This window comes from Neoarius graeffei, chromosome 18, assembly GCF_027579695.1.
Source record: "Neoarius graeffei isolate fNeoGra1 chromosome 18, fNeoGra1.pri, whole genome shotgun sequence".
Classification (NCBI taxonomy): domain Eukaryota; kingdom Metazoa; phylum Chordata; class Actinopteri; order Siluriformes; family Ariidae; genus Neoarius; species Neoarius graeffei.
Window position 1 is genome coordinate 50,329,388 of NC_083586.1, and position 26,205 is coordinate 50,355,592.

General features: G+C 43.5%; 1 protein-coding gene across 1 annotated transcript in view; it reads right to left on the minus strand.

Annotated features, from left to right (window-relative positions):
• Window positions 1-491: 491 nt before the first annotated feature.
• Window positions 492-26,205, minus strand: part of LOC132865788 (uncharacterized) — a 51,681-nt gene continuing 25,967 nt past the window's right edge. Inside the window, exons 6-9 of the mRNA XM_060898296.1 lie at window positions 10,424-11,691; window positions 4,630-5,100; window positions 893-945; window positions 492-690 (exon numbers count right to left, since the gene is read on the minus strand). Coding sequence (XP_060754279.1) covers window positions 492-690; window positions 893-945; window positions 4,630-5,100; window positions 10,424-11,691 — 1,991 coding nt within the window. The remainder of the gene's footprint in view (window positions 691-892; window positions 946-4,629; window positions 5,101-10,423; window positions 11,692-26,205) is intronic.

The following is a 26,205-nucleotide window of genomic DNA, read 5'->3' on the forward strand; positions in this document are numbered from 1 at the left end:
TCTGTTCAAATTGTGCTATGCACAGTGACATATGGAGTCATGCGGTATCAGAGTGCAAATTATCTGTGTTAATTCTTTTGACGTATTATTTTGGCAACTCTTAAGGAAAGTGTGTTTTCATATCTACTTATAAACTAGGTTGACAGAAACTTTAAGCTTGTTACATGGCAATGCACTTCCATATTAATGTACTGTATCCAGCCTCAAATGAACAGCATGAGAATATACACACCTGTAATAATTACTCTGTGTGTGTGTGTTTTCCCTAAGCACATAACTGAAGCCATTCAGTAAAATAACTTACTCCAACAATACCAGTGGTGTTCAAGATGATGTCCCCAAAAATATTAAGTTCAGTCACTCTTTCAATTGGCATGCGGTGATTGAACAGGCAAAACTGCTGTCCGTTTATATATACCTGGAAAGAACAGATATGTAAGTGTTTTAAACTTATTTACTTTATATTATTTACAAGTGTCAAATTATTTTATTCACTGTACCTCATAGCCTTCTGCTTTGGTCACAACAAAGATATCAAAGGCTGATCCTTTAGAAACAGGACACCATGATGTGCGTTCTTCATTCTCCCACTTCCCATTCCTGAAGCTGTTACGAACCACTGAGTCACCGATACGAAACTCGAGGTGAAAAGCGACGTCATGTGGCTTGATTTGGAGATTAATAGTAAAGCTGTTTATAAAGAAACAATGAAATATAGAAATTCTGTCTTATCATACTTTTTATAAAAGATCCATGGTTCCATTCATTTAAAAAAACAAACAAAAAAAAAACCCCAACCACCACCACAATGTCAGTTTATTTTATGTGTCATGAAGTCAGTAACATGAATACATACACAGTTCTTGTTGCAAAAACAACCCCTTGGAAGTACAAAGCCATTTCTGCTTTCAGCCCTCCAGGAATTGTGTCAATATAAGGGATGCGCTGTGATGGATATAAGCACATAACATACCTCAAATGATAGTGTTTTTACAGAAACCAAATAACACTGATTTTGCTGAAGCAATTCAAATTCTACTCTGCATATTCAATAAACTGTAAAGTGACAATTTAGGATATGAAGCAGAATTTTTTAGTTCACTTGACTAACTGACTCTTTGTGCATCACAATTTTTGTTGATTTTTCTTTTAAAAAAAGAAATTAATAAACTGTGTACTTGTTTTATTTCACATGTTTATGACTTTGGGCTTCATATGTAACTTCTGCTACTCACAGGGCTGTTGTGAATATTTGTAACCTCTGACTTAATAGTCGAGGCAGACCATTGTGATAGTCCCATGCTGGTCATTAGATTTGTCCTTAGGCCCACTTTACACGGGGACGGTCTGAAACAAAAACGCAAAAGTCCGTTTTCGTTCTCACTTTTTTCCGCGTCTACACGACCGTTTTCAAGGAGGAAATCTGCGTCTATACGGTGACGCATAAATGTGTGGAATTCAATTGGATGTTGTAATAGAGTGTGCCGAGCGGATGGAGTAGTCAGTCAGAATGATGAGCAAAATTAGGAAAATTCTTGTACAAAAATAGTTTTCTTTTTATTCTTAAGCCGGCAGTTAACACAAACAGGACAAACAAAAAAAACCACTGATGACAAAACCAACCAACCAACCAAACAAACAAACAAACAAACAAAAAAAATTCTGGGACAAAATGCCCACGCAAGCTAGGCTACTCTGGCATTACTCACACAGAGCTCAAGTCACACATCCTCTCTCTGCCGAGGCCATCTCCCCAATGAACAGTGCAGCGCATATTTAAAAGACTACGTCACAGTCTTAACACAATTAAAATCAATCAACACATCTAGACAGATTTTAACAGTTCTAAACATTTTCACTGCATGCATTACACTCCTACAACAATGTACAGACCTTAAATATTACAACAAACACTTACGTAAGATTTTTAGACCATTTCTCTCCGCTCTAATGAGCTGCTTTCCCGCGCATCGCGGAAGAAACCTTGAAAAGCGCTTTCAGACCTGCATTCTGGTTTGGTCCCGCACCCGGAAGACTACAGCAGGTAAATGGCTACAAACATTTCTGGCTGATGTTAGATAAACTCTAGCAGAAAAGGATTCAGATGTTAAACGTGCGCACTTAATGAATCTTTACACGCTATTGTTTATAGTGAAAACTAATAAATGCTTGCGCTGTTTAAACCTGTATCGCGTCTTTTACTATGAACACATGGACCAAACATTTCAGGTTTACATATCTAAAAGTTGTAACAAATGTACCCGTAACAAAACATACTTGTAAAGCCCCCATTACCAAACCCACAACAAACATACAACACAGATTGTATTTGGAATGTCTTTGCAACTGTGGTTTAGTCCATTGCACTTGACCATTGAAACATGACCAGCGGGAGGAACCGCTGTTTAGTGACAGACGCATTGCGCTCTGTCACAGATGTGCATGCCAGGCGGTGCTGTGAAAGACCTCCGCTATGTCTGCACGCATGCGCAACGTCTTGCGTCTTGTCTGATCTGCACATCTGCGCCGCGAAAGCTTTGACTACTCTGGCTATGGTAAGTAAAAAAGTAAGAGCATACTATACCCGCCTCTGTTCATTAACGGTATATGTGCAGATTCGGTATAGATGTTCGAAGGACTCCTGGACGTTTATTAAAGCTGCCAGAGCAGCTTGAAGGTCCGTTGGATCGATGTAATCAGACATGCTCTTACTTTTTTACTTACTTTCTTACTTCCCGGGCTGGCATGTACAGTATATGACATATGTATGACGTAAACGCGTACCCGACGTGAGCAGATCCGAGCAGAGTTTCGCGTATTGGGTAGTTTAGACGGATATGCAACAGGGGCCGTTTTTAACTTCTCCACTTTGGAAGGCGTTTTCAATTTTTTCCGTTTTTCAGCCTCGGAAACGCCGTCCCCGTGTAGACGAAAGGCACTTCCGATAAAATATTTAGTCGTTTTTACCCGACAGCGTCCTCGTGTAAACAGGCCCTTAGTTTCTTAAAGAGGGAAGGCATGGTGAAGTCCTGTAGGAAACAAAGACTTTGTGCAACAAACATTAAAATACACTCGCCGTCCACTTTATTAGGAACACCTGTACAACTGCACATTCAGGCAGTGACCTCATCAGCCAAGCAGGTGGCAGCAGCACAATTACAATTAAAAAAAAAAGAAGCAGATACAGATCAAGAGCTTCCCATCCACAAGGCGCTTCAGCCTGCAAACTCTCGTTTCTTATTATTCGTTTGTTTTGTTTTTCACAGCATTCTGTGTTGTGTGTGAAAATCCCGGGACATCAGCAGTTTCCAAAGTAGTCCAAGCAGCCCATATGGTACCAATAACCATGCCATGGTTAAAGTCAGTGAGGTCATATTTTTCCCCATGCTGATGGTTTATGTGAACATTAACTGAAGCTTCTTGAACAGTATTTGCATGATTTTATGAAATGAGCTGCTGCTGCATGACTGGCTGATTGGATAACTGCATGAATGTGCAGGTGGTCAGGTGTTCCTAATAAAGTGGACAGAGAGTATATTTATTTTATACTGACATGCACAACTATTTATCATTTAGTTGATTTTTAATTAAAAAAAAATTACCATGGGGGATATACAGTTCTATCCACATTCCCTGGATATGAGCAATTGCACAGTCGGTAACAATTCGCTACTCTACTAGGCTATCAGCTCATATACCGTGAATAGGAAAAACAAAATGGCAGAGCGCATCAAGTCAAATATAGATCACTTTGTAATCAAGTATTTAAAAGAAATAGAAGTAGCTAAAATATTGTACCTTTACGTTGGTTTGCCAAGCACCAAAAAATTAAAATAAAAAAAACCCTCAAGAAGAAGAAAATGGCAGAACGTATTGCTGAACCTACTGAGGAAGAAATAAAAACTTGACTCAATACTCCCCCCCCCAAAAAAAATCAACAGAATATGGAATAACAGTTATTCCACGAAATTGACTCATACATGAGCTGATAGTTGACGAGGCGTGATGAGATTGAGTGGAATAACTTGTATCCATATTTCTTGGATTTTTTTTTTAATAAAAACTTTTTTTTTCTTAAAACTTTGACGGGGGCATCGTGGCTCAGGTGGATAAGGCACTCTACCGGGGACCCGGGTTCAATTCCGACCTGAGGTCATTTCTCAATCCCTCCCTATCTCTCTCTCCTGCTTGTTTCCTGTCTCTACACTGTCCTATCCAATAATAAAGGTGAAAAAAGCCAAAGAAAAGAAAAACCTTTGTACAAAATGTTTGACAATCTTTTCTGTTTAGAATGTGAACAAACCAGTGAAAAACAGGAGCAATTTGTGAAAAATGCTACAATAACTCTTGAAAAAAAAGATACGTTCTTACCATCAAATACTTTTATTCCTTATTTTGTTGCTTTTTTGTATTTTGGGGGGTTTTGTTTTCGAATCGAGTTTTTATTTCGCTCTCGGTTGGTTCAGTAACATGCTCTGCCATTTTTTTTTTTCTACTCACGGTATATGAGCTGATTGGCTACTCTACTACGAGGCTATCAGAGTGTGCAATTGCTCATATCCAGTAAATGTGGATAGAAAGAGGAATAGTGAGAAATCTAATATCATCTGAACTGACCCATTGACTCACTGTGACCTCAAGATTCCCATGAAAGGTGAAGGAGACAGAGTCGCTGGCTTCACTCACTCCCACATCACTAACAGCTCTGTACTGAACCCAGTATTGGTTTGCTGGCTTTAGTCCAGTCAGTGTAAAGCTGGGCTGTGCATCTGAAGTGTCTGTGACTGTCCATTCATCAGCATCCTCTGCTGAATCAGTTGGAGGTGTTATCCTGTACTCAACTCTAAACTGAACCGTCTTTCCGGTCGGGGATTTTGAAAGCTTTAGGATCATTTTCCCATCACTGGTCTCCACCACAGGTAGAGGAGGTTTGGATACAGGCTGGAACTTAGGATCTGTCAGACGGCCTTTCTGATAAAGTCGGATGGAGTTTCCTGGATTGCTGGGGTCAGAGATGGAGGCAGTGATGAACTTGATTCCCTTCTCATTTTTATTGGCCTTTGAAAAACTTGTAAAGAGAGAAAGAATCTGCCTCATGCTCTCAGAAATGTCAGGAGAAGTGAACCTGTTAGGACTAGGACTGTTTTGGCCTCTAGAGGCCGCTGTTATTTCCTTTTCGTGTCATGTTTATTTTGGCCTCTAGAGGCCGCCACTCTTCCTGTGTTTTGTGTTTTTGTTAATTGCCTGTTTAGTCCTAATTATCTTCACCTGTGTCCTTAATTAGTTTGTGTATTTATACCCCTGAGTTCAGTCCTCTTGTCACGGAGTCTTTGTGCTGTTATGTTTATCTCCAGTTTCCTTTGTACTGTGTTTTGTGGATCTTCTGAGCTTTTGCATTTTTGCCTTTTTCTTTTTGAATTATACTCTGTTTTTGTTTTGCCCTGGATTGTATATAGTGTACATAGTATAAATAAACCTTTTGTTACTTTTTCTACTTCCGCCTCACGCCTCTGCATTTGAGTCATTCCCCTGGTGGCCTAGTGGGGGTTTGCTGGATCATCACACCAACGAACCAGGTTCGAATCCCAGCAAAACCCTAACAGAAAGACTCCGTCATGACCGACTCAGCAGAGGCTGCTTCAACTGTCTACCCGGCCAACCTTCAGGGAATTATGGCAGCTTTGACACGCTTCGGAGCGACCATGGACGCTCATGGACGTACGCTCACCAGCCAACGTGAGGCCCTTGCTCGCCACGAGGAACTGCTTCAGCAAATTGGGAAAACCCTGGCACAGCTGACATCTCTGCCTGCATCTCCTGCTCCTGATCCTGCTCCTGATCCAGCTCCCACTCCTGCTCCAGTGCCTCCTGCAATGCTGCCTTCTTCACCTCGCGAACCCAGCCTTCCTGCACCACAGAGGTATGACGGCAAGCACAGTGAGTGCCGAGAGTTCCTTACCCAGTGTCAACTCACCTTTGAGCTTCAGCCTACCACCTACACTACGGATCGCCGCAAGATTGCCTTTGTGATCACCTTATTAGCTGGTAAGGCGCGAGCCTGGGCTACTGCTATCTGGCAAAGACAGGGACCTGAGTGCTTTGATTTCCAGCTGTTTTCTGAAGAGATGCTTCGGGTCTTCGATCAGGCAGACATCAGTACCGACGCAGCCCGAAAGCTCATGTCCATCCGGCAAGGAGGAAGCGTCGCAGATTACGCCATCTCGTTCCGAACACTCGCAGCAGTAAGTGGATGGAACGAGACTGCCCTGGTGTCAGCCTTCCACCATGGTCTGTCTGACCCCATCAAGGACGGTCTGGCCTCTATTGGATGCCCAAGTGACCTCGAAACCCTCATCTCACATGCTATTCGTCTGGACAACAGGATGAGAGAATGCCACCAAGCCTTGAGCCCCCCCAGCCTCCCTACCTCTACCTGGAGACCGTCTACCTCCTTCAGTGACTGTCCAGAACCCATGCAAGTGGGTCGTACTCGCCTCTCCGCATCTGAGAGGGAGCGCAGAAGGAGGGACAAGTGCTGCATCTACTGTGGCAAGCCTGGTCACTTCCGAGCATCATGTCCCGAACTCTTGGGAAAAGGACCGCCCCGTCCAGCCGAGGGAGGGTTGTGACGGGGCCTACCCTCTCTCCCGGACTCCCTGGCCAAGGAATCTACATCCCGGTCTCCATCTCCTGGGGTGAGTCTGTCCACTCTTGTCAAGCTTTGATAGACTCAGGGGCGGCTGGGAACTTTATGGATATTCACTTCTCCCAAAGCATCAATATACCTACTGCACCTCTTGAAGTCCCTCTGTCTGTGTCTGCCCTCGATGGCCAAGCGTTAGGTGATGGTAGAGTCACTCAAGTTACTTCTCCAGTCTTCCTCCAGTCTCAAGGTCACAAGGAAGAAATATCCCTGCACCTAATTCCTTCACCTGAGTTCCCAGTTATTCTAGGCCTTCCTTGGCTTACTCACCACAACCCTCGCATAGACTGGGTAACAAGCCAGGTTGTGGAATGGGGCCCTGCATGCCATGCCTCTTGTCTGCTCTCTAGCTCTCCTGTGTCTCCTGCCGAGCCCCCTGATCTCACCGAGTTATCTCAAGTTCCCACAGAGTACTGGGATCTCAAGGAGGTATTCAGCAAGAGCAGGGCTGCCGTTCTTCCTCCGCACCGGACCTACGACTGTGCCATCGACTTGCTCCCTGGGACTACCCCTCCTCGTGGCAGACTGTTTTCCCTCTCTCAGCCAGAACGCAAGGCCATGGAAGAATACCTCAAAGACGCCCTGGTCTCTGGGTTCATTCGACCCTCCACCTCACCTGTTGGTGCTGGCTTCTTCTTTGTCGGCAAGAAGGATGGGGGGCTTCGACCATGTATTGACTACAGGGGCCTGAACAAGATCACTGTGCGCAACCGATATCCCCTTCCGCTGATGTCCACTGCTTTCGATCTGCTCCAAGGCGCCACCGTCTTCACCAAGTTGGACCTACGGAACGCATACCACCTCATCCGTATCCGACAGGGAGACGAGTGGAAGACTGCCTTTAACACCCCGTCTGGGCACTACGAATACCAGGTGATGCCCTTCGGACTCACCAACGCACCAGCTGTTTTTCAGGCCCTAATCAACGACGTCTTAAGGGACATGATTAACCTGTACGTCTTTGTCTACCTCGATGACATCCTTATCTTTTCCAAGACCGTGCAGGAGCACCGCCACCATGTCCGCCAGGTTCTCCAGAGGCTGCTGCAGAACAATCTGTTCGCCAAGGCCCAGAAATGCGAATTTCATGTTCCCGAGGTCTCCTTTCTGGGATTTATTGTATGGACAGGCCAACTCCAAATGGACCCTGCCAAGACCCTGGCCGTCCGGGACTGGCCTACTCCCAAGTCCGTTAAGGAGGTTCAGCGGTTCTTAGGATTCGCTAACTTCTACCGCAAGTTCATCAGGAACTTCAGTTCTGTGGCAGCACCCATGTCAGACCTCACCAAAGGGACAGGTGGATCTTATGGCTGGTCTCCTCAGGCAGAAAAGGCGTTCAAAGACCTCAAGGCCCGCTTCTGCACGGCACCCATTCTGGTCCTCCCGGACACCTCCCAACCATTCATCGTGGAGGTGGACGCCTCGGACAGTGGTGTCGGCGCGGTACTCTCTCAACGTTCGGAAGGAAAGCTGCACCCCTGCGCTTACTTCTCCCACCGCCTGAGTCCTGCGGAGTCCCGGTACGATGTGGGGGATCAAGAACTGCTAGCGGTCAAACTGGCCCTTGAGGAGTGGAGGCACTGGCTGGAGGGAGCGCAACATCCATTCCTGGTTTGGACTGACCACAAGAACCTGGAGTACCTCCAGCAAGCCAAGAGACTGAACCCTCGACAGGCTAGGTGGGCCCTGTTTTTCAGTCGGTTTGACTTCACCCTCTCGTACCGTCCCGGTTCCAAGAACACCAAACCTGACGCACTGTCCAGGCTGTTCTCTGCCACTAACAGGGAGAATGAAGTCGGGCCTATTATCCCGGTGTCTCGGATTGTGGCCCCTGTCCACTGGGGTATTGAGGAGGCTGTTCGACGAGCCCAACGCCAGGACCCCGGTCCTGGGACGGGGCCACCGGGCCTCTTGTACGTCCCACATCAAGCCCGGGCCAAGGTTCTCCAGTGGGGTCACTCTTCCCCTCTCACCGCCCACCCGGGAGCTCGGAGGACCCTGGACTTCCTGAAAAGACGCTTCTGGTGGCCTAACATGGAGCAGGAAGTAAGGTCATTTGTCCTGTCCTGTGAGGTTTGCACCAGAACCAAGAACCCACGACAGCGTCCTCAGGGTCTCCTGCATCCTCTGACCATTCCCCGGTGTCCCTGGTCCCACGTGGCAGTCGACTTCATCACGGGTCTCCCTGAGTCACAAGGTAACATGGTCATTTTGGTCATTGTTGACAGATTCTCCAAGGCCTGCTGCTTCATACCTCTGTGCAAACTCCCCTCTGCTCTTGAAACAGCGAAACTTATATTTAATCATGTCTTCCGAGTCTTTGGTCTTCCACAGGACATCGTCTCAGACCGAGGGCCCCAGTTCTCCTCCCGAGTGTGGCACGGGTTCTGCAAGGTCATCGGAGCCACTGCCAGCCTCTCCTCTGGGTTTCACCCACAGTCCAATGGTCAGACGGAGAGGCTCAACCAGGACCTGGAAACCACCCTGCGAGGCCTGGCTATGGATAACCCGACATCGTGGAGCACCTGGCTGCCATGGGCAGAGTACGCCCACAACACCCTGCAGTCATCGGCCACCAAGCTGTCGCCATTCCAGTGCCAATTCGGGTTCCAGCCACCTCTGTTCCCGGACCAGGAGGAGGACACGGGGGTGCCCTCGGTCAACCAATATGTGAGACGGTGTCGCAAGACCTGGAGCAAGGTCAGGAAGACCCTCATACAGACCTCCAGAACCAACCAGACTCAGGCCAACCGCCATAGAAGACCTGCACACACTTTCTGCCCTGGGCAGCGGGTTTGGCTGTCCACTAAGGACCTTCCGCTGCGAGTGGAGAACCGCAAGCTTGCTCCTCGCTACATTGGCCCCTTCAAGGTGGTGCGCAGGGTGAACCCTGTCTCCTACCGGCTCCAGTTGCCCCGGACTCTGAGGATCAACCCCACTTTCCATGTTTCCCTGTTGCGGCCCGTACTGACGTCTACGTATGCCCCTGCCCCTAGGAACCCCCCACCCCCCCGCATCTTCCAGGGGCAGACTGTGTTCACTGTGCATCGCCTGCTTGACTCGCGGCGGCTTGCAATATCTGGTGGACTGGGAGGGCTATGGTCCTGAGGAGCGCTGCTGGGTTCCTGCTCGGGATGTCCTAGATAAAGAACTGTGTCGGGACTTCCATTCGGCCCATCCGGATCGCCCTGGGAACGTCAGGAGACGCTCCTAGAGGAGGGGGTCCTGTTAGGACTAGGACTGTTTTGGCCTCTAGAGGCCGCTGTTATTTCCTTTTCGTGTCATGTTTATTTTGGCCTCTAGAGGCCGCCACTCTTCCTGTGTTTTGTGTTTTTGTTAATTGCCTGTTTAGTCCTAATTATCTTCACCTGTGTCCTTAATTAGTTTGTGTATTTATACCCCTGAGTTCAGTCCTCTTGTCACGGAGTCTTTGTGCTGTTATGTTTATCTCCAGTTTCCTTTGTACTGTGTTTTGTGGATCTTCTGAGCTTTTGCATTTTTGCCTTTTTCTTTTTGAATTATACTCTGTTTTTGTTTTGCCCTGGATTGTATATAGTGTACATAGTATAAATAAACCTTTTGTTACTTTTTCTACTTCCGCCTCACGCCTCTGCATTTGAGTCATTCCCCTGGTGGCCTAGTGGGGGTTTGCTGGATCATCACACCAACGAACCAGGTTCGAATCCCAGCAAAACCCTAACAGAACCAAGGTTGTGGTACTTGACAAGAGAAAATTCTCTCGCTTGTTTGCTCAAACTTTCTAAATCCTTCAGAGCTCTTAAAGTCTTGGAGAGCTGCAAGGTAGGAGTCTTCATACTTTAGAGATGTAAAAGACAAACACACCACCACATCATTCTCAGGATCAAAGAGGATGGAACAGAGTGTCACTGGTGAGTTCACAACTGTCAGGTTCTTCAGCCCACTGGTATAAGAACTCAATATGTTTAATTCAGTTGTAATGTTGTCTAGCCATTTGTTCACATTCCTAGCATTGAAGGGTGATGTGCCATGGAAGTTCAGGATGTCCTCTAGTGCCTTGCCCTCTTGTGTCCCACCCCGAATAGCTGGCAAAACTCTGGACAATGCCTTCTGGAACATTGTCTTATAACAACTGTGTAAGTCCCCAAATTTCAACAACATGTCTTTTACATCAGAGAAATCATCTGTCATTTGGTTTTTGAACAAATCATTGCATCTTCTCTCCACTTCTCCAAACTCCTCCAGCAGATTCTCGGTTTTATTCACCAGGTCCATGCTGATTTCTCTCATCAACCTTGCAGCCTTATCATCCAAAAGCATGAGAGGATACAGCCACACAGTCAGTGGTCCACCTTTATAGTTTTCTTTCTTCATCAAAGTGGGTAACTTCTTGTACACCTCCAGGGCTTCCTTGTATGTGGTTGGGTTTTCTTCAAGTGCTACGTCACCATAAAATGTGACGCTGATATTCTCAGACAGTGTTTTTTCCTCTTCAGTCATCTTTAGGGATGCTTCCCCCTCAATGGAAATGGTCGGGATCTTCTTGACCACTGCATGAAGGTTTCCTTCAACAACCTGTTTGCACTCATTTTCTGCAGCTGTATGATCAAACACCATGAAAGCCTGAGCTCCATACAATACAGCTGTAACTACATGAGTGGCTGTTTTCTGGTCAAATACTTGTGGATAGGTGATATTGCCAAGGTTCTTCATGGTGAGTTGTTTAAATTCTGTTGTCTGGCTGTACTGCATAGTAACTCTGCTCTGATGTGTTGAGGACTTGGTATCATTCAGGTACTTGGCTGATCCTCCAACCTCCACCAAACCAGAGAAGAAACTGGCTTTAAGGGAAGCGTTTATATCCAGGAGCTTGGCCTTTTCACTGAGGGTGTCCGAGGCAGTAAACTTCAGATGTGTTTTAGGCTGCTGATGCACATCAATGTGTTTATTCACTGCTTCCGCATCCCATAAAGTAACACCTGAAACAAGAAAGAGATGAGAAATGATTGCTGCAGAAATGATCGCTGATATTTGTGATGCTCTATGATTATTTTTACACCACAGCACTGATGAATTCTGATTGGTCAGAATGTTTTGATTAATTTTCTAATAACAGCAACTGTGACCGTAGTACAGCTGCAAATCACGTTTGTATTAACATGCTTGTTCTTGTATAGTACCGTTTCTGTCACAACAACTCACGCATGGACTTGTATTGATCAATGCTCCTAAACAAATTATAAAAAAAGTTCATATTTTGAAGTTTTCTTTGAGAAGATGCTTTAAATTTTATGGAAGGTGTCTGTAGTGTCAGCGGTTTGTAACAGTCAGACGTAATGGGAAAGTCTTCAGGATGGCGTGCATTTTAGCTTTTGGTCAGATGATAAGTTGAACTTTTTCATCTTTAACTTCATATGACAGAACAAAAGAAGGTTGGTGATGAAACAGGCTTGTTGTAGAGTTTCTCTTTTCAAAATCAATGCTTTTTAATACTTTTTTTACAGTCCTGGTCAAATAAAAACTAATCCCATATCAACACCAGAAAGAACCCAAATAAATTTAAATGTGTGATGGCCTGCAAATACCCTTCACAGGATCAAAATTTGACATGTTCTCCTTCATAGTTCTGAAAATGTTCTCGCATTTTATTGTTCCCCAAAAGTGAAAAAGGATCATTTCCACTCAGACACCCCCCACTTCTACACTTAGCATAATCTACTTATGGAAAAACATTCCTGCCTAATTTTAAGCCAATAGTGAATGGAGGAAAAACAGATGAGCGAAAAGAAAGGAGAAGATGAGTGCGCGTCACACCCGCTTGCATGTATGTGTCAGGGGAGTTGGCCTGAGGAATCAAAGGAGGTTTGGCACATCTATGATGAAGTGTGTCTGAGCAGGATGATTCAGTTCATGAACAATACAGATGTCCTGTACAAGAAGGGCCAAAGTCGTCTCCACCTCTTGAGAAGACTGAGGTCTTTTGGTGTGTGCAGGACACTGCTTAAGACTTTTTATGACTCTGTGGTAGCATCAGCAATTTTCTACGCTGTGGTCTGCTGAGGCTGTGGAAGTTCAGAGAGGGACAGGAAGAAACTTAATAAACTGGTCAGAAGGGCTGGCTCAGTCTTGGACTGTCCTCTGGACTCCACTGAGGTGGTGGGTGAGAGGAGGATGTTAGCCAAGCTGACCTCTCACCCCCTACATGAGGCTGTGGGGGCCTCAAGCAGCTCTTTTAGTAGTAGACTGCTACACCCACGGTGTAAGAAGGAGAGATACCGCAGGTCATTCATACCTACTGCTGTCAGACTGTATAACACCCACAACTTGTAACGTAGCACCAATAACCTGTTTGTCGTTATATTTGCACTACTTCACCACTACTACCTCTGCCATCTCTCATCGATGCAATTATTATGTGCAATTAATATAAGCCCTAAACTATTTTTATGCATACTTAAATAATATACGTGTGTATATATACAGAGTCTACCTGTAATGTGCAATTTTTCCGAGCCTCTCAATAAGGCAATTTTTCTATACTTTTTCATGGTAGATAATGCAAATAGCCCTCTGTATTTAATCCTTCGTTTGTCTAATTTTTATTTCAGTTTTATTTGTTATCTGTTTGACATTTTCTTGCTACTGTAACACGTGAATTTCCCCGATGTGGGATGAATAAAGTGAATCTAATCTAACCTAATCTAATCTAACCCAATTCATTGTCGATGGGAAAAAAACGACAACAATGAGAGAACGGGTGCGTCGATCCAAAAGCTGTATACAAGCACACTTGTATATCTTCATTTCTGAGAGCAACACCATTGCAAATCTCAAAAGCTGTAGGAGGAGTAGTGGCTCCAAAAAACAGGTGGACAGGAATAAATAAATTAATTTAAAAAAAAACTAGACTGCATTTCCACAGAGAAAATGCAAAGTGTGCTTGCTGAGCTGTAGCAGAACAGCAATCATGCTAAAAGCTAGTATGCCAACATGCTAACAGTTAACATGTCAACATGCTAACAGTTAACATGCTAACATGTTAATGCTAACATGCTAACAGCTAGCATTCTAACATGCTAATGATTAACATGCTATTTATTAAAATTCTAACACTTTAAGGCTAATATGCTGACAGCCATCATGCTAACAGCTAACAGGCTAATGGCTAGTATGTTAACTTTTAGCATGCTAACATGCCGAGGGTGACATGCTAACAGCTAACATTCGAACAGTTAGCATGCTAACATGCTCAGGCGAACTCGCTAACAGCAAACATGCGAACTCTGCATGCTACCATGCTAATCCTAACATGTTAACAGCTCTCATGATAACATGCTAATGGTGAACATGCTAACAACTCGCGAGCTAACAACAGGCATGATATCATAATGGGTAACATGCTAACAGCTAGCATGGTAACACGTGAATACTTATATGCTAATTGCTATCGTGTGTGCATGTAAGCATTCCTAATAAAGTGGCCATTGAGTTGAAGTTGATTTGCTGTCCAAGTCTCAAATGAGCAGATCCTTGCCAAATGCATCATCACCTATGGGGGAAGGGAGGAATGACTCAGTCAAGCTTCCACTGATTAGCGACAATAGGGAGAAAAATGGACAGATGAAAGGCAAGACAAAGACGAGTGCAGGTCAGAACTGATATCATGTGTGTGATGGGTGATTTGGCCTGAGGTGCCATATGAAGTTTGGTGGATGTGTGGTGAAGTGTTACTGAGCAAAACTCCACTCATTTGAATGGGGCCAAAAATCAATGGAAGCTTATGGAGGTAAAAAGGGATGCGTGAAAACGCTTCCTGCTGCTTTGTGCAGCAAGCACACTAATAAATAATAACTAGACTGCATTTCTGCAGAGAAAATCTAGTGTGCTTACTCAGCTATAGCAGAACAGCTATTATGCTAACATGCTAATGCTAACCGTGCAAATGTTAACATGCTATCAGCTAGCATGCTAACATGCTAATAGTTAGCATGCTAACATGTGAATGTTAACATGCTAAATGCTTACATGCTAACTAGAGATGCTCCGATTGATCAGACGCCGATCATGATCGGCCGATATTGCCTAAAAATTGTTTGATCGGCTCACCCTAAAAGCGCCGATCAAAAAAGTCGATTAAATCACGTGACGTAGGCTACTCGCGCGACATTTTTTTTTCCGACTGCGCATCGCATGGACTCAGCAGACTGGAGTTCTTACAAGCAGTGTTGCCAGATTGGGCGGTTTCCCGCCCAATCGGGCGGTTTTGAATTCTACTTTGCGGGCAAAAAATGGCTTGGGCTGGTTGACAAAAGTTGGGCGGGTTTGACGTTAGTTCGGCGGGTTTTTATCATTGGCCTAAATTAATCATTAACAATAAACATTAATCTCATTAAGTATTATTTAAACAAAAAAAAATGTCGATGTAACTGTAAGACTAATATGAATGTGTGTAATGTAGTGCAGAAACTGAACTCATAAACCAGTAAATAAGAATCCATTCTCCATTTTCTCTTCTCATGTTACATTCAGCCATGCATCGTAGCCTAACTTTTTTTTTTAATTGAAGTATATAAAACAGGTACAATCTAACAAATCCACAAAATCAGGTTAACAGATGAAGAAAATACATTGATGTAGACAAAAATAAATTAAGCAGAATAACTAGGCCTAAAAAATTAATAAAACAAACAGGATAAATAAAAAGATAAATAAATAACCTCAGCAATGCAGATGTTAGATATGCATCATAGCCTAACATAGCCTACATATTATTATGCGTGTGCGTCACCTACTGGTCAACCACTATCTAGCAGAACCCGTAATGCTACGCAGTGGACAGCCACTTGCCTATTGGCAGGTGAATAAAGGCCGCTTCCCAGCACTTGCACAGGCAGCAAGAGCATATCTTTGTTCACCGTGCACGAGTGTGGATAGTGAGAGACTATTTAGCACAGCTGCAAACGTTATTGATGACAAAAGAAACCGGCTCACCTCAAAAAATGCAGAGATGCTCATAGTAATCAAGAGAAACTTGCCATTTATGATTGGAATCTAAAGGATTTTGTCCTCTGTGGTAGTAGGCCTAGCACATTTTGGTTTTAAACATTTTGTGTTTATTTTAATTTAATCAATATATTAAAAAGGCTAAGTTTCCAAGTAGCCTGGGCCTAAATGTGACTAATTGATTGATCCCATCCCAAGTTGATCTAATGTGTGTTGGTAACTATCTGCTTGGCCTTCTTATGTTCTTTATTAATATTATGAAGGATGGCATTGGCATTATTTATTTTTTGGATAAACAGTTGGTTGTTCCTCAACATCAGACATTCATAATGATAGCAGAAATGTTTGCCATAATTTTCAGTGGCCAGTTTTGGTGTTTACATTTTGCTGACAATTATTTAATTGTATTCAGTGAGAGGCTACAATTTCCAAGTATGCCTTAGTGTAACTTCATCCCATCCCATTACGCTGATCTAATGTGTGTTGGTCTTCCTGACCCCTCTTGTTTTATGTTTCTCTGTCTTATTTGGGAAAGATGGCCTAGAGTAGCCTTAAGTTGTCTAATTTTATATAAGAAAATAAAAGCAGTTGGTAGTTCTTCAAGATCTTGACTGTATTTCTACTATTTTTTTTCCAATACAGTTAATTCATAGTTTCATTTCTACACATTGTGCACACACTGCTAGATTATATATAAAAAGATATGGAAGATTCAGATTCGCCTGCCATTCTATGATCGGCCATGATCGGCAAATCATGATTTTGGTGATCGGTGATCGGGCCCAAAAATGGTGATCGGAGCATCACTAATGCTAACAGCAAGCATGCTAACAGCAAGGTCCCCTGCACCTGCAACTGTAAACATAGAGAGAAAATAAAATAAAAAAATAAAAAAAGCTCTACTAGTGCAAATTAATAATAATAAATAAAGTAAACTGAAGAAGAATTTTGGTAATGGCTTAGAACAACCTTCAAACATGGCTGCTCGGAACTACAAACCCCAAGAACCACAGCGCCCTCTGTCTCCTGATTATTAATCACATCACATCACATGCATCTCATTCAGTAATCATCCCCTTGCCTATATAAGTGCAGTTCTCACACTTATACTTTGCAAAGTATCGTTTAGTCTTCTCTCTCTAACGTGCCGAGCTGTTTGATTACGTCTTGTTTATCAGTGTATGACCAGTATTCCCATTTCGTCTCGACCTCGTCTTATAGTCTAGTCTCTACTGCTCTGTTTGCTGATCGCTCAACCCTTGCTAGTTTCCTGACCACGCTTCCCGCACGCCGATTTGGATTACATCTGCAGTTTGCTCTGCCCTGGTTTCCCCTGCACCTGCAAATGCCTGCACTCTGACAGGATACTTCATCCATGGATGCAGCAGAGAAGTCGAAGCAAACTGCGCTCAACACTCAGGGATGCCTTTTGGGAGAACATTAGCAGATGCTTTGCGATCTAAACACCAGGATGGCTCAGCTTGCTGCTGTTGTGTTGCAGGCCATGTATTGTCTACAGAGGACTGAATCAAATCACTGTCAAATACTCTTGCCCACTACCACTCGTGGCACTGGAACAACTAAGATTGGCAAGGGCTTCCTCTAAACTGGACCTCTGCAATGCCGACAACCTGGTCTGCATTCGGGAGGGAGACAAATGGAAGATGGCTTTTAGTACCACTGCTGGCCATTTTGAGTACTTGGTCATGCTATATGGCCTTTCTTCAGCTCCAAGTGTTTTCAAGTGCCTAATCAATGATGTATTGAGAGATGCTGGGAAAATTCATCATCGCGTACAACGATGACATCCTGATCTACTCCTCAGATAAGGACAGTCATCAGGCTCACGTCAGGTCCATGCTAACATGCTTGCTCAAGAATCACCTCTTTGTCAAAGCAGAGAAATGAGAATTCCATGTCATTCAGATCTCATTTTTGGGATACACTACCGTTCAAAAGTTTGGGGTCACCCAGACAATTTTGTGTTTTCCATGAAAAGTCACACTTTTATTTACCACCATAAGTTGTAAAATGAATAGAAAATATAGTCAAGACATTTTTCTGGCCATTTTGAGCATTTAATCGACCCCACAAATGTGATGCTCCAGAAACTCAATCTGCTCAAAGGAAGGTTTTATAGCTTCTCTAAAGAGCTAAACTGTTTTCAGCTGTGCTAACATGATTGTACAAGGGTTTTCTAATCATCCATTAGCCTTCTGAGGCAATGAGCAAACACATTGTACCATTAGAACACTGGAGTGATAGTTGCTGGAAATGGGCCTCTATACACCTATGTAGATATTGCACCAAAAAACAGACATTTGCAGCTAGAATAGTCATTTACCACATTAGCAATGTATAGAGTGTATTTCTGATTAGTTTAAAGTGATCTTCATTGAAAAGAACAGTGCTTTTCTTTCAAAAATAAGGAAATGTCAAAGTGACCCCAAACTTTTAAACGGTAGTGTACATACTCAGTTCTGAGGGAGTAAGTATGGACCAAACCAAGATCACGGCAGTCACGTCCTGGCCAACCCCACATCTGTCAAGAAGCTACAATGCTTTCTCAGCTTCGCAAATTTCTACAGGTGCTTCATTCAGGGTTTCAGCACCATTGCCAGCCCATTAACCTCCCAACTTAAAAAAAAAAAAAAAAAAAACAACCACATCGGCTCAAGTGGGGTCCAGCAGCTGAAGAAGCATTCAATAAACTCAAGTCAGCCTTCACCTCCACCCCCATTCTGCAACACACAGACCCCACCAAACCATTTATCATAGAAGAAGTGGATGCATCTGAAACTAGAGTTGGAAGGGTGCTATCACAACATGTTGGGGAGAAGAATAAGCTGCACCCTGTAGCCTTTTTATTTCAAATAAACTCTCACCTGCAGAAAGAAACTACGACATTGGTAAGCGAGAGCGCCTAGCTATTAAGCTGGCCCGAGAGGAGTGGAGACACTGGCTGGAGGGTGCCACACACCTTTTCACAATCCTTACTGACCACAAGAAACTAGAATACCTGAAACCGCCAAATGGCTGAACCCGTGCCAAGCCAGGTGGGACCCCATTCTTTACACGCTTCCAGTTCACCATATCCTACCACCCCAACTCCAGAAACCATCACTTGGGACATTGACAAAGAGATCCAGTAGTCACAGACTCAGAACCCACCCGAAAACCACCCTCCCGGACTCCTCCATGGTTCACCTGAAATCAGGGCAAGATTCATCACCTGGGCTCATTCCTCACCTGCCACTGGTTATCCAAGCAGCCATTGCACATGCCAACTCATAAGAAGCATTAGTGGGAGAATATGATCTCTGACATAAATCACTTTGTCTCCTCGTGTTCAGAGTGCGCCCAAGCCAAGGTACCACGAGCCCCTCCTGCTGGAAAGTTGTCCTCTTCCAGTACCTCAGAGACACTGGTCACACATAGCCACTGATTTCATCACTGATTTACCACCTTCTCAAGGAAACACTGTCATAATGGTGATCATAGATCAATTCTCCAAAGTGTCCTGACTCATTCCTCTACCAGGTCTGCCTACAGCTTATCAAACGGCCGAACTATTATTTAACCATGTATTCCATTACTTTGGTATTCCAGAAGACATCATAAGTGACTGGGGTCCCCAGTTCATCTCCCAACTTTGGACCAGTTTCATGGATCGTCTAGGCGCATTTGTAAGTCTCAGGTCCTGGTATCATCCACAATACTTTTTTGTTTTTAAACGCATGTTCTGTATGAGAAACCAAAGAGACTGGGCACAGTTTCTCCCATGGGCCAAGTATGCACAAAACTCTCAAGCATTCTGCCACACACTCACACTTTTCCAGTGCATGCTGAGCTACTAACCCCCCCGTTTCCATGGGATGACACACCCACTCAGTTACCAGCAGTTGATACATGGTTCCAAAGAAGCCAACAAGTGTGGGAGGAAGTATGTAAGTGCCTGCACTCTGACAAACAACACTACTGTTCAGCAAGCGCACTAATAACTGTGTGTTTAGCAAGCACACAAATGAACAGAATGGAGCCAAACGTATTGCTAAAAGGAGCTGTGTTGCGCTGGAACGATTGGCCAAAAAGCTGACCACATGAATGGAGAGCTTTCACGCTGTAGACAATCTTAAATCACTATGCAAAAAACACATTATAACATGACAATAATAACATTACATGGTATTGTCAACATTGCTATGACACATGGAACATGAGTCCAGTCAGTGCATTCAGGCTTCTAACAACCGTTTTTTATAGCCTAATTAACTGATTGTTTAGCTGATTATTCAAAAGGACATTCACAGTCCATGTACATTTGATCGTTCTATTTTTGTCAGTAACAGAAATTAAGCAGTAATTTTTGTTTTTATGATCAGAAATCGCAGACAAAATTGCCTACAAAATTTAAAAGCAACCTGTGGTTGTTGCTGATGAATAACCCGCATGGTTTACTCAGAAGCATGAGTGGAGCGAATTTCAGTGCAATATGAAAATCACATGAGGTAGAACAATTTTTGTGCTGGCAGGTAAGAGCAGCTCTTTCCACCGACTACCACCGCAAGTATATTGGAGACCTGTGAGAAACACTGCACATTTTCTCACTCCACACTGTTTATGTTGTCACACGTTGATGGTGCAACCAAACATTAAACCTGTCAAATGATTGGCTCTTTGCCTATCACTTGTAGCACGCACCATTATCAAGGGATGTGATTGGCTGTTTGAGTAAGGGAGGGCACACACTTGGGGTTTCTTCATGCAATCAAACTTTGTATTCAGTTTGTGTTTTTCTGGCAGTTTGCATTTAATACATTGAAGTGAATCTCTCAAACATTCGCTCAAACAATTTTCTTATGGCTATTAATTGTCTATTCATGGTACATATCACTTTCATTTTATCACAAGGCCTATAACAGGTATATTAATACTTAATTACAATTACAGGGATGAGAATGAAAAATATTTAAAAAGTCTGAAAAAAGCCGGGGGTTTGGGGGCCGCAGGCACCCAGCGGGGCCCAGGGGGCGGGAGCTAATGATTTTTGGCTATTTTTTTTTTACCCCAAAACCATTAATTTTATCAGCAAAAAGTTGCAATTTATTTGGAAATAAATTCCCCTTCTTGGTGGACTACCAGGTGAAAATGATTAATATGGTACAAGAGACTTAGCCTGGCTAACGCGACTTCAAAGCTCTCCGAGCTCGCAACAGGCCCTCATGTTGCGTCACGCTTAGGATGGGCGGGCCCAGGCTACAAGAGACTTGTTTTTAATCAATTCACATTTGATGATTTCAAAAAAATCAATGCACCTTTTAATATAAATGAGCTCTACAGTATTATATTTCTGTATTTTTGCTATTCATGTCTTTGAATACTCTAATCCTTTAAAATGAAGTGCAAACCAGAAAAAGTTCTATCATATAATTCTCATAGGCTACGTTTACATTAGACCGTATCTGTCTCGTTTTCTTCGCGGATGCACTGTCCGTTTACATTAAACCACCTGGAAACGCCGGGAAACGGGAATCCGCCAGTGTCCACGTATTCAATCCAGATCGTGTCAGCTCCGGTGCTGTGTAAACATTCAGAATACGCGGATACGCTGTGCTGAGCTCTAGCTGGCGTCTCATTGGACAACGTCACTGTGACATCCACCTTCCTGATTCGCTGGGGTTGGTCATGTGACGCGACTGGTGAAAAACGACGCGGACTTCCGCCTTGTATCACCTTTCATTAAAGAGTATAAAAGTATGAAAATACTGCAAATACTGATGCAAATACTGCCCATTGTGTAGTTATGATTGTCTTTAGGCTTGCCATCCTTCCACTTGCAAGTAGTAAGTGATATGCGCTGGGATCACACACACAGCGGCTCAGTCCCGAATCGTGGCTTGTGCACTTCACTCGCGTGCTCTGTGAGCTGCGCAGGGCCGGAGTGCGCACCCTCCAGAGGGCACTCGCTGTTCAGGGCGGAGTGATTTGGAGCGCAGGATGCCTGCGGAGCCGAGCGTATCCGTGTATTGGTGTTGCTGTGTGCATGCAAATCGTGTATTGGTGTTGCTGTGTGCACACTAATCGTTTTAAAAACGTTAATCTGATGATCTGCTGATACGGTCTAATGTAAACATGGGCTTAAGCTTTCTTCTGTTATCATAGTAGCAGGAGGTCTTGCATATTAAGCAGGCAACATTCAACATCACTTATCACTTCCCTTTCAACTGTTGTGTGTACTAACTAGGTTTTATCTGGACAGGATGTTGTGTAATGTAATACATATACCATACAGCCAATTTGAAGATCAAGATGGTGATTTTGAATTAAAGAACAGGCATGTACAATTGGCATTACATATTGGAAATTTTTTTTAAATCAAAAACTATAAGTTCATCTTGGCCTAAAAAATTTGGGCAGATGCTCCCGCGCAGCACATGCCAGCAATCCCCCCCCGTCCCCCTATGAAATGAGCAATAAGTAGGAGAGTTATACATGGTATCATACCTAAAATTGTATCAGAAATATAGATATAATACTATGATTCTCCCCAACATGCTACATTAGATAAGCTAACCCCATTTATAAAAGATACACACTTATATGACATGTATTTGATTTTATATATATATATATATATATATATATATATATATATATATATATATATATATATATATATATATATATGTATGTATATATACACACACACATGGATTAAAGCAAAAAAAAAAATTTTGACTGAAAATTTACGGGGGGTGGGGGGGGGGAGTTATGGGTGGATTTCGATGAAATTCTGAGAATGATTAACTTAGAACTGATAACTTTATTATCAATTAATTAATGGATTAATATATTCAATTTATTGCACTTTCTTTCTATTGCTTCTGTATATTATTTTTTTGTGGCAAACCACACAAATGCAAGCGCCTGGAATGTTTAGCTTTTTGCACCATGAACTAAGGTGGGGTTTACATTAGACCGTATCAGCGGATCATCAGATTAACGTTTTTAAAATGATTAGCGTGCACACAGCAACGCCAATACACGATTCGCGTGCACACAGCAACGCCAATACACGGATACGCTCGGCTCCGCAGGCATCCTGCGCTCCAAATCACTCCGCCCTGAACAGCGAGTGCCCTCTGGAGGGTGCGCACTCCAGCCCTGCGCAGCTCACAGAGCGCGCGAGTGAAGTGCACGAGCAGTGATTCGAGACTGAGCTGCTGTGTGTGTGATTCCAGTGCATATCGGGCATGAGCATCACTTACCACTTGCAAGTGGAAGGATGGCAAGCCTAAAGACAATCATAACTACACAATGGGCAGTATTTGCATCAGTATTTGCAGTATTTTCATACTTTTATACTCTTTAATGAAAGGTGATACAAGGCGGAAGTCCGCGCCATTTTTCAGCAGTCGCGTCACATGACCAACGCCAGTGAATCAGGAAGGTGGATGTCACAGTGACGTTGTCCAATGACGATGCCAGCTAGAGCTCAGCACAGCGTATCCGCGTATTCTCAATGTTTACACAGCACTGGACCAGACACGATCTGGATTGAATACGGGGACCCTGGCGGATTCCCGTTTCCCGGCGTTTCCAGGCGTTTTAATGTAAACGGACAGTGCATCCGCGAAGAAAACGAGACAGATACGGTCTAATGTAAACTTGGCCTAAATGGCTTTCTGTTTTCACCTATTTCGTACAGCCAAGCCCACCTCCACTTGTTTTTTACACCTTTATCGATGGCAGACACATCAGTGCCTTCTTTCATGTAAAGCGCATCCATGCTGCCGAAACCGAAAGCAGAATGACATGCTCCTCTATGCTCGACGTCAATATAGAAAAAAGTTTGGATCTTCGCTTAAATTAAAATTATAATTTGACCTTACTTTGTGTTGAATACGACTTCAAAAACAATTCAAGATTTTATTAAGAGAAATATTGTGGCCAACACGAGTGTTAAGTTACCTAAAAGATCGCGTGAAGTTGGCTGCTATCTACTTTGCATTCGTTCTCATTTTCATCCATCATTTCATAGGCCAGAAACAGATGTTTTGACGTAATTTAACTTAGTAGGCTCTGATTATTATTTAACCGTAGTCTTCTAGACATTTTGACTGTTTGGGGCATTGAACGCTGGTGTATGATTTTCAGGGAAAAAAGTTTAGCGCATGTCGGAACATCATTGCGCTCGCAGCCTCCAACTCCTCAACCGTCCTTTAAATTGTGATATAACGTGGGCTATAAGGCACGGTTCTAACATACCTTACACATTGGCCGGCCTAACGAAAATAATAATTGTTGGGGCGTCTGCTGATTTGTTAGCTATAAATTTAGGTCTAATTACTTCTGACAGTCTGCAAGCATTGCACCGTCGGGTCTTCAAGTCTGGCTGAAGCAGAGGAGCGGGCTTTCCGGGGTTTATTTTTTCGTTTTTTTTTTTTTTACATGCTCTATTTCTATATGTCCAGGTTTGAACTAAGTCATTTTGCCAAGATTTAATTTAATACAAAACAGAAATGGTCAGACACAAGCACGCCAAGCACATGGGAATGTATTTTGCCAATTTTGACAGCGCATGTTTTTTTAATGCCGCACCATAGACAGCGAACGTTTAAACATGATCAAACATAGGAAATGAACGACACAAAGCATGGCTCAAAAACAAAAAAGTTAAATAAACCCTGCTGATAGTTGATGGTGTTGCAACACATCAGTGTTATAACCCAATCTCTACCCAACCACCCGTCATTTTAATTCTCCTCGGATCAGCACCGACCTCACATTTGGCCTTGGGAGAGAGTTCACTTGACGGAAATCCATCACACGATGGAAAACTTTAATCCATATATATATATATATATATATACACACAGTATGCATCGTAGCCTAACATAGCCTACATAATATTATGCGTGTGTGTCACCTACTGGTGCATGTAGGATTCAGAACACAGCAGATGATTGCAAAGTTATAATCTGATTCAACCATACGTAGCTGAGTACCAGACAGCAGATTTTTCACCTCCAACACTGACGGTTTCATGTTGCCATTTAGAAGTTGTTTGCATTGTTGTTTGATTTACAAATAGTATACTGGTCTTTAGCTGCATATTTTTACTTTACAAGATAGGCATCAAGTACATTTTACATTTTGGGCGTTTTAAGTGCATTTTGGGGGGTTTTGAACATATTTTGGGCTGGAAAACGTCAGCAGTATCTGGCAACACTGAAAGCAAACTGGTTCTCAGCTGGCTCGCAAGTTTAACGAGTTGTGAACCAGCACCGGCCCCCAACCAGCTCTGGAACTGATTTGGTGGAAAAGGGGTATATGTAACAGAAACTCTAACCTCCAACACCTCTTTCTAACACCTCTTTCAGGCCCTGTCCACACGGCAATGGATTCAGGTGACTCCAATACAATTGCTTATCGTTTAGGCCTGGCGTCCACACGGCACCGGTGTTTTGGGTGCCCAAAACGCAATCTTTTTGAGAACGGGTTCCAGAGTGGAAAGATCTGGCAACATTGCCGTTGTGAAGTCATCTGGATGAGTAGAACGGATTTGTTTACGATGACGTCACAACCACATGACTGTGAGTGCTTCACGCCGGGTAGAAGTGTAACGAACTCGATGCGAGTTGTCAACAAATCCTATAACATGGTTCATGAAACGCGCTTACAAAATATTTTCACTGTGAATATTTATTGTGTAATGGTGCAAAGTGAGAGAGAGAGAGAGAGAGAGAGAGAGACTCTGTCCTTAGGGCAGAGTCAATCCCGCCAGCAAAAATAGGGAAAAAAAGGAGCGATCTCACCTCTTCAGATGTTGATTTAAGTCCTACAATACATTCCTCAAAAAGGGCGTAGAAGAGCAAATTAATCCATCAACGTGTAGCATTCAATTTATTCCGGACCATTAAAGACGCCGCCTTCCGCGTAGAATCATACGTCATCCTCGCCGCCATATTGGATAGGTCAAAGCAGAGAATAAAGATTCATGTGCTGCGTTTAACTGTACCAACAGGTTTACCGTCCAAACGAGATCACATGGGATTACCTTTCACAGGTGAGAAACAACAAATTAATCCATCAACGTGTAGCATTCAATTTATTCCGGACCATTAAAGACGCCGCCTTCCGCGTAGAATCATACGTCATCCTCGCCGCCATATTGGATAGGTCAAAGCAGAGAATAAAGATTCATGTGCTGCGTTTAACTGTACCAACAGGTTTACCGTCCAAACGAGATCACATGGGATTACCTTTCACAGGTGAGAAACAACAAATTAATCCATCAACGTGTACCATTCAATTTATTCCGGACCATTAAAGACGCCGCCTTCCGCGTAGAATCATACGTCATCCTCGCCGCCATATTGGATAGGTCAAAGAGGAGACTAAAGATTCATGTGCTGCGTTTAACTGTACCAACAGGTTTACCGTCCAAACGAGATCACATGGGATTACCTTTCACAGGTGAGAAACAACAAATTAATCCATCAGCGTGTAGCATTCAA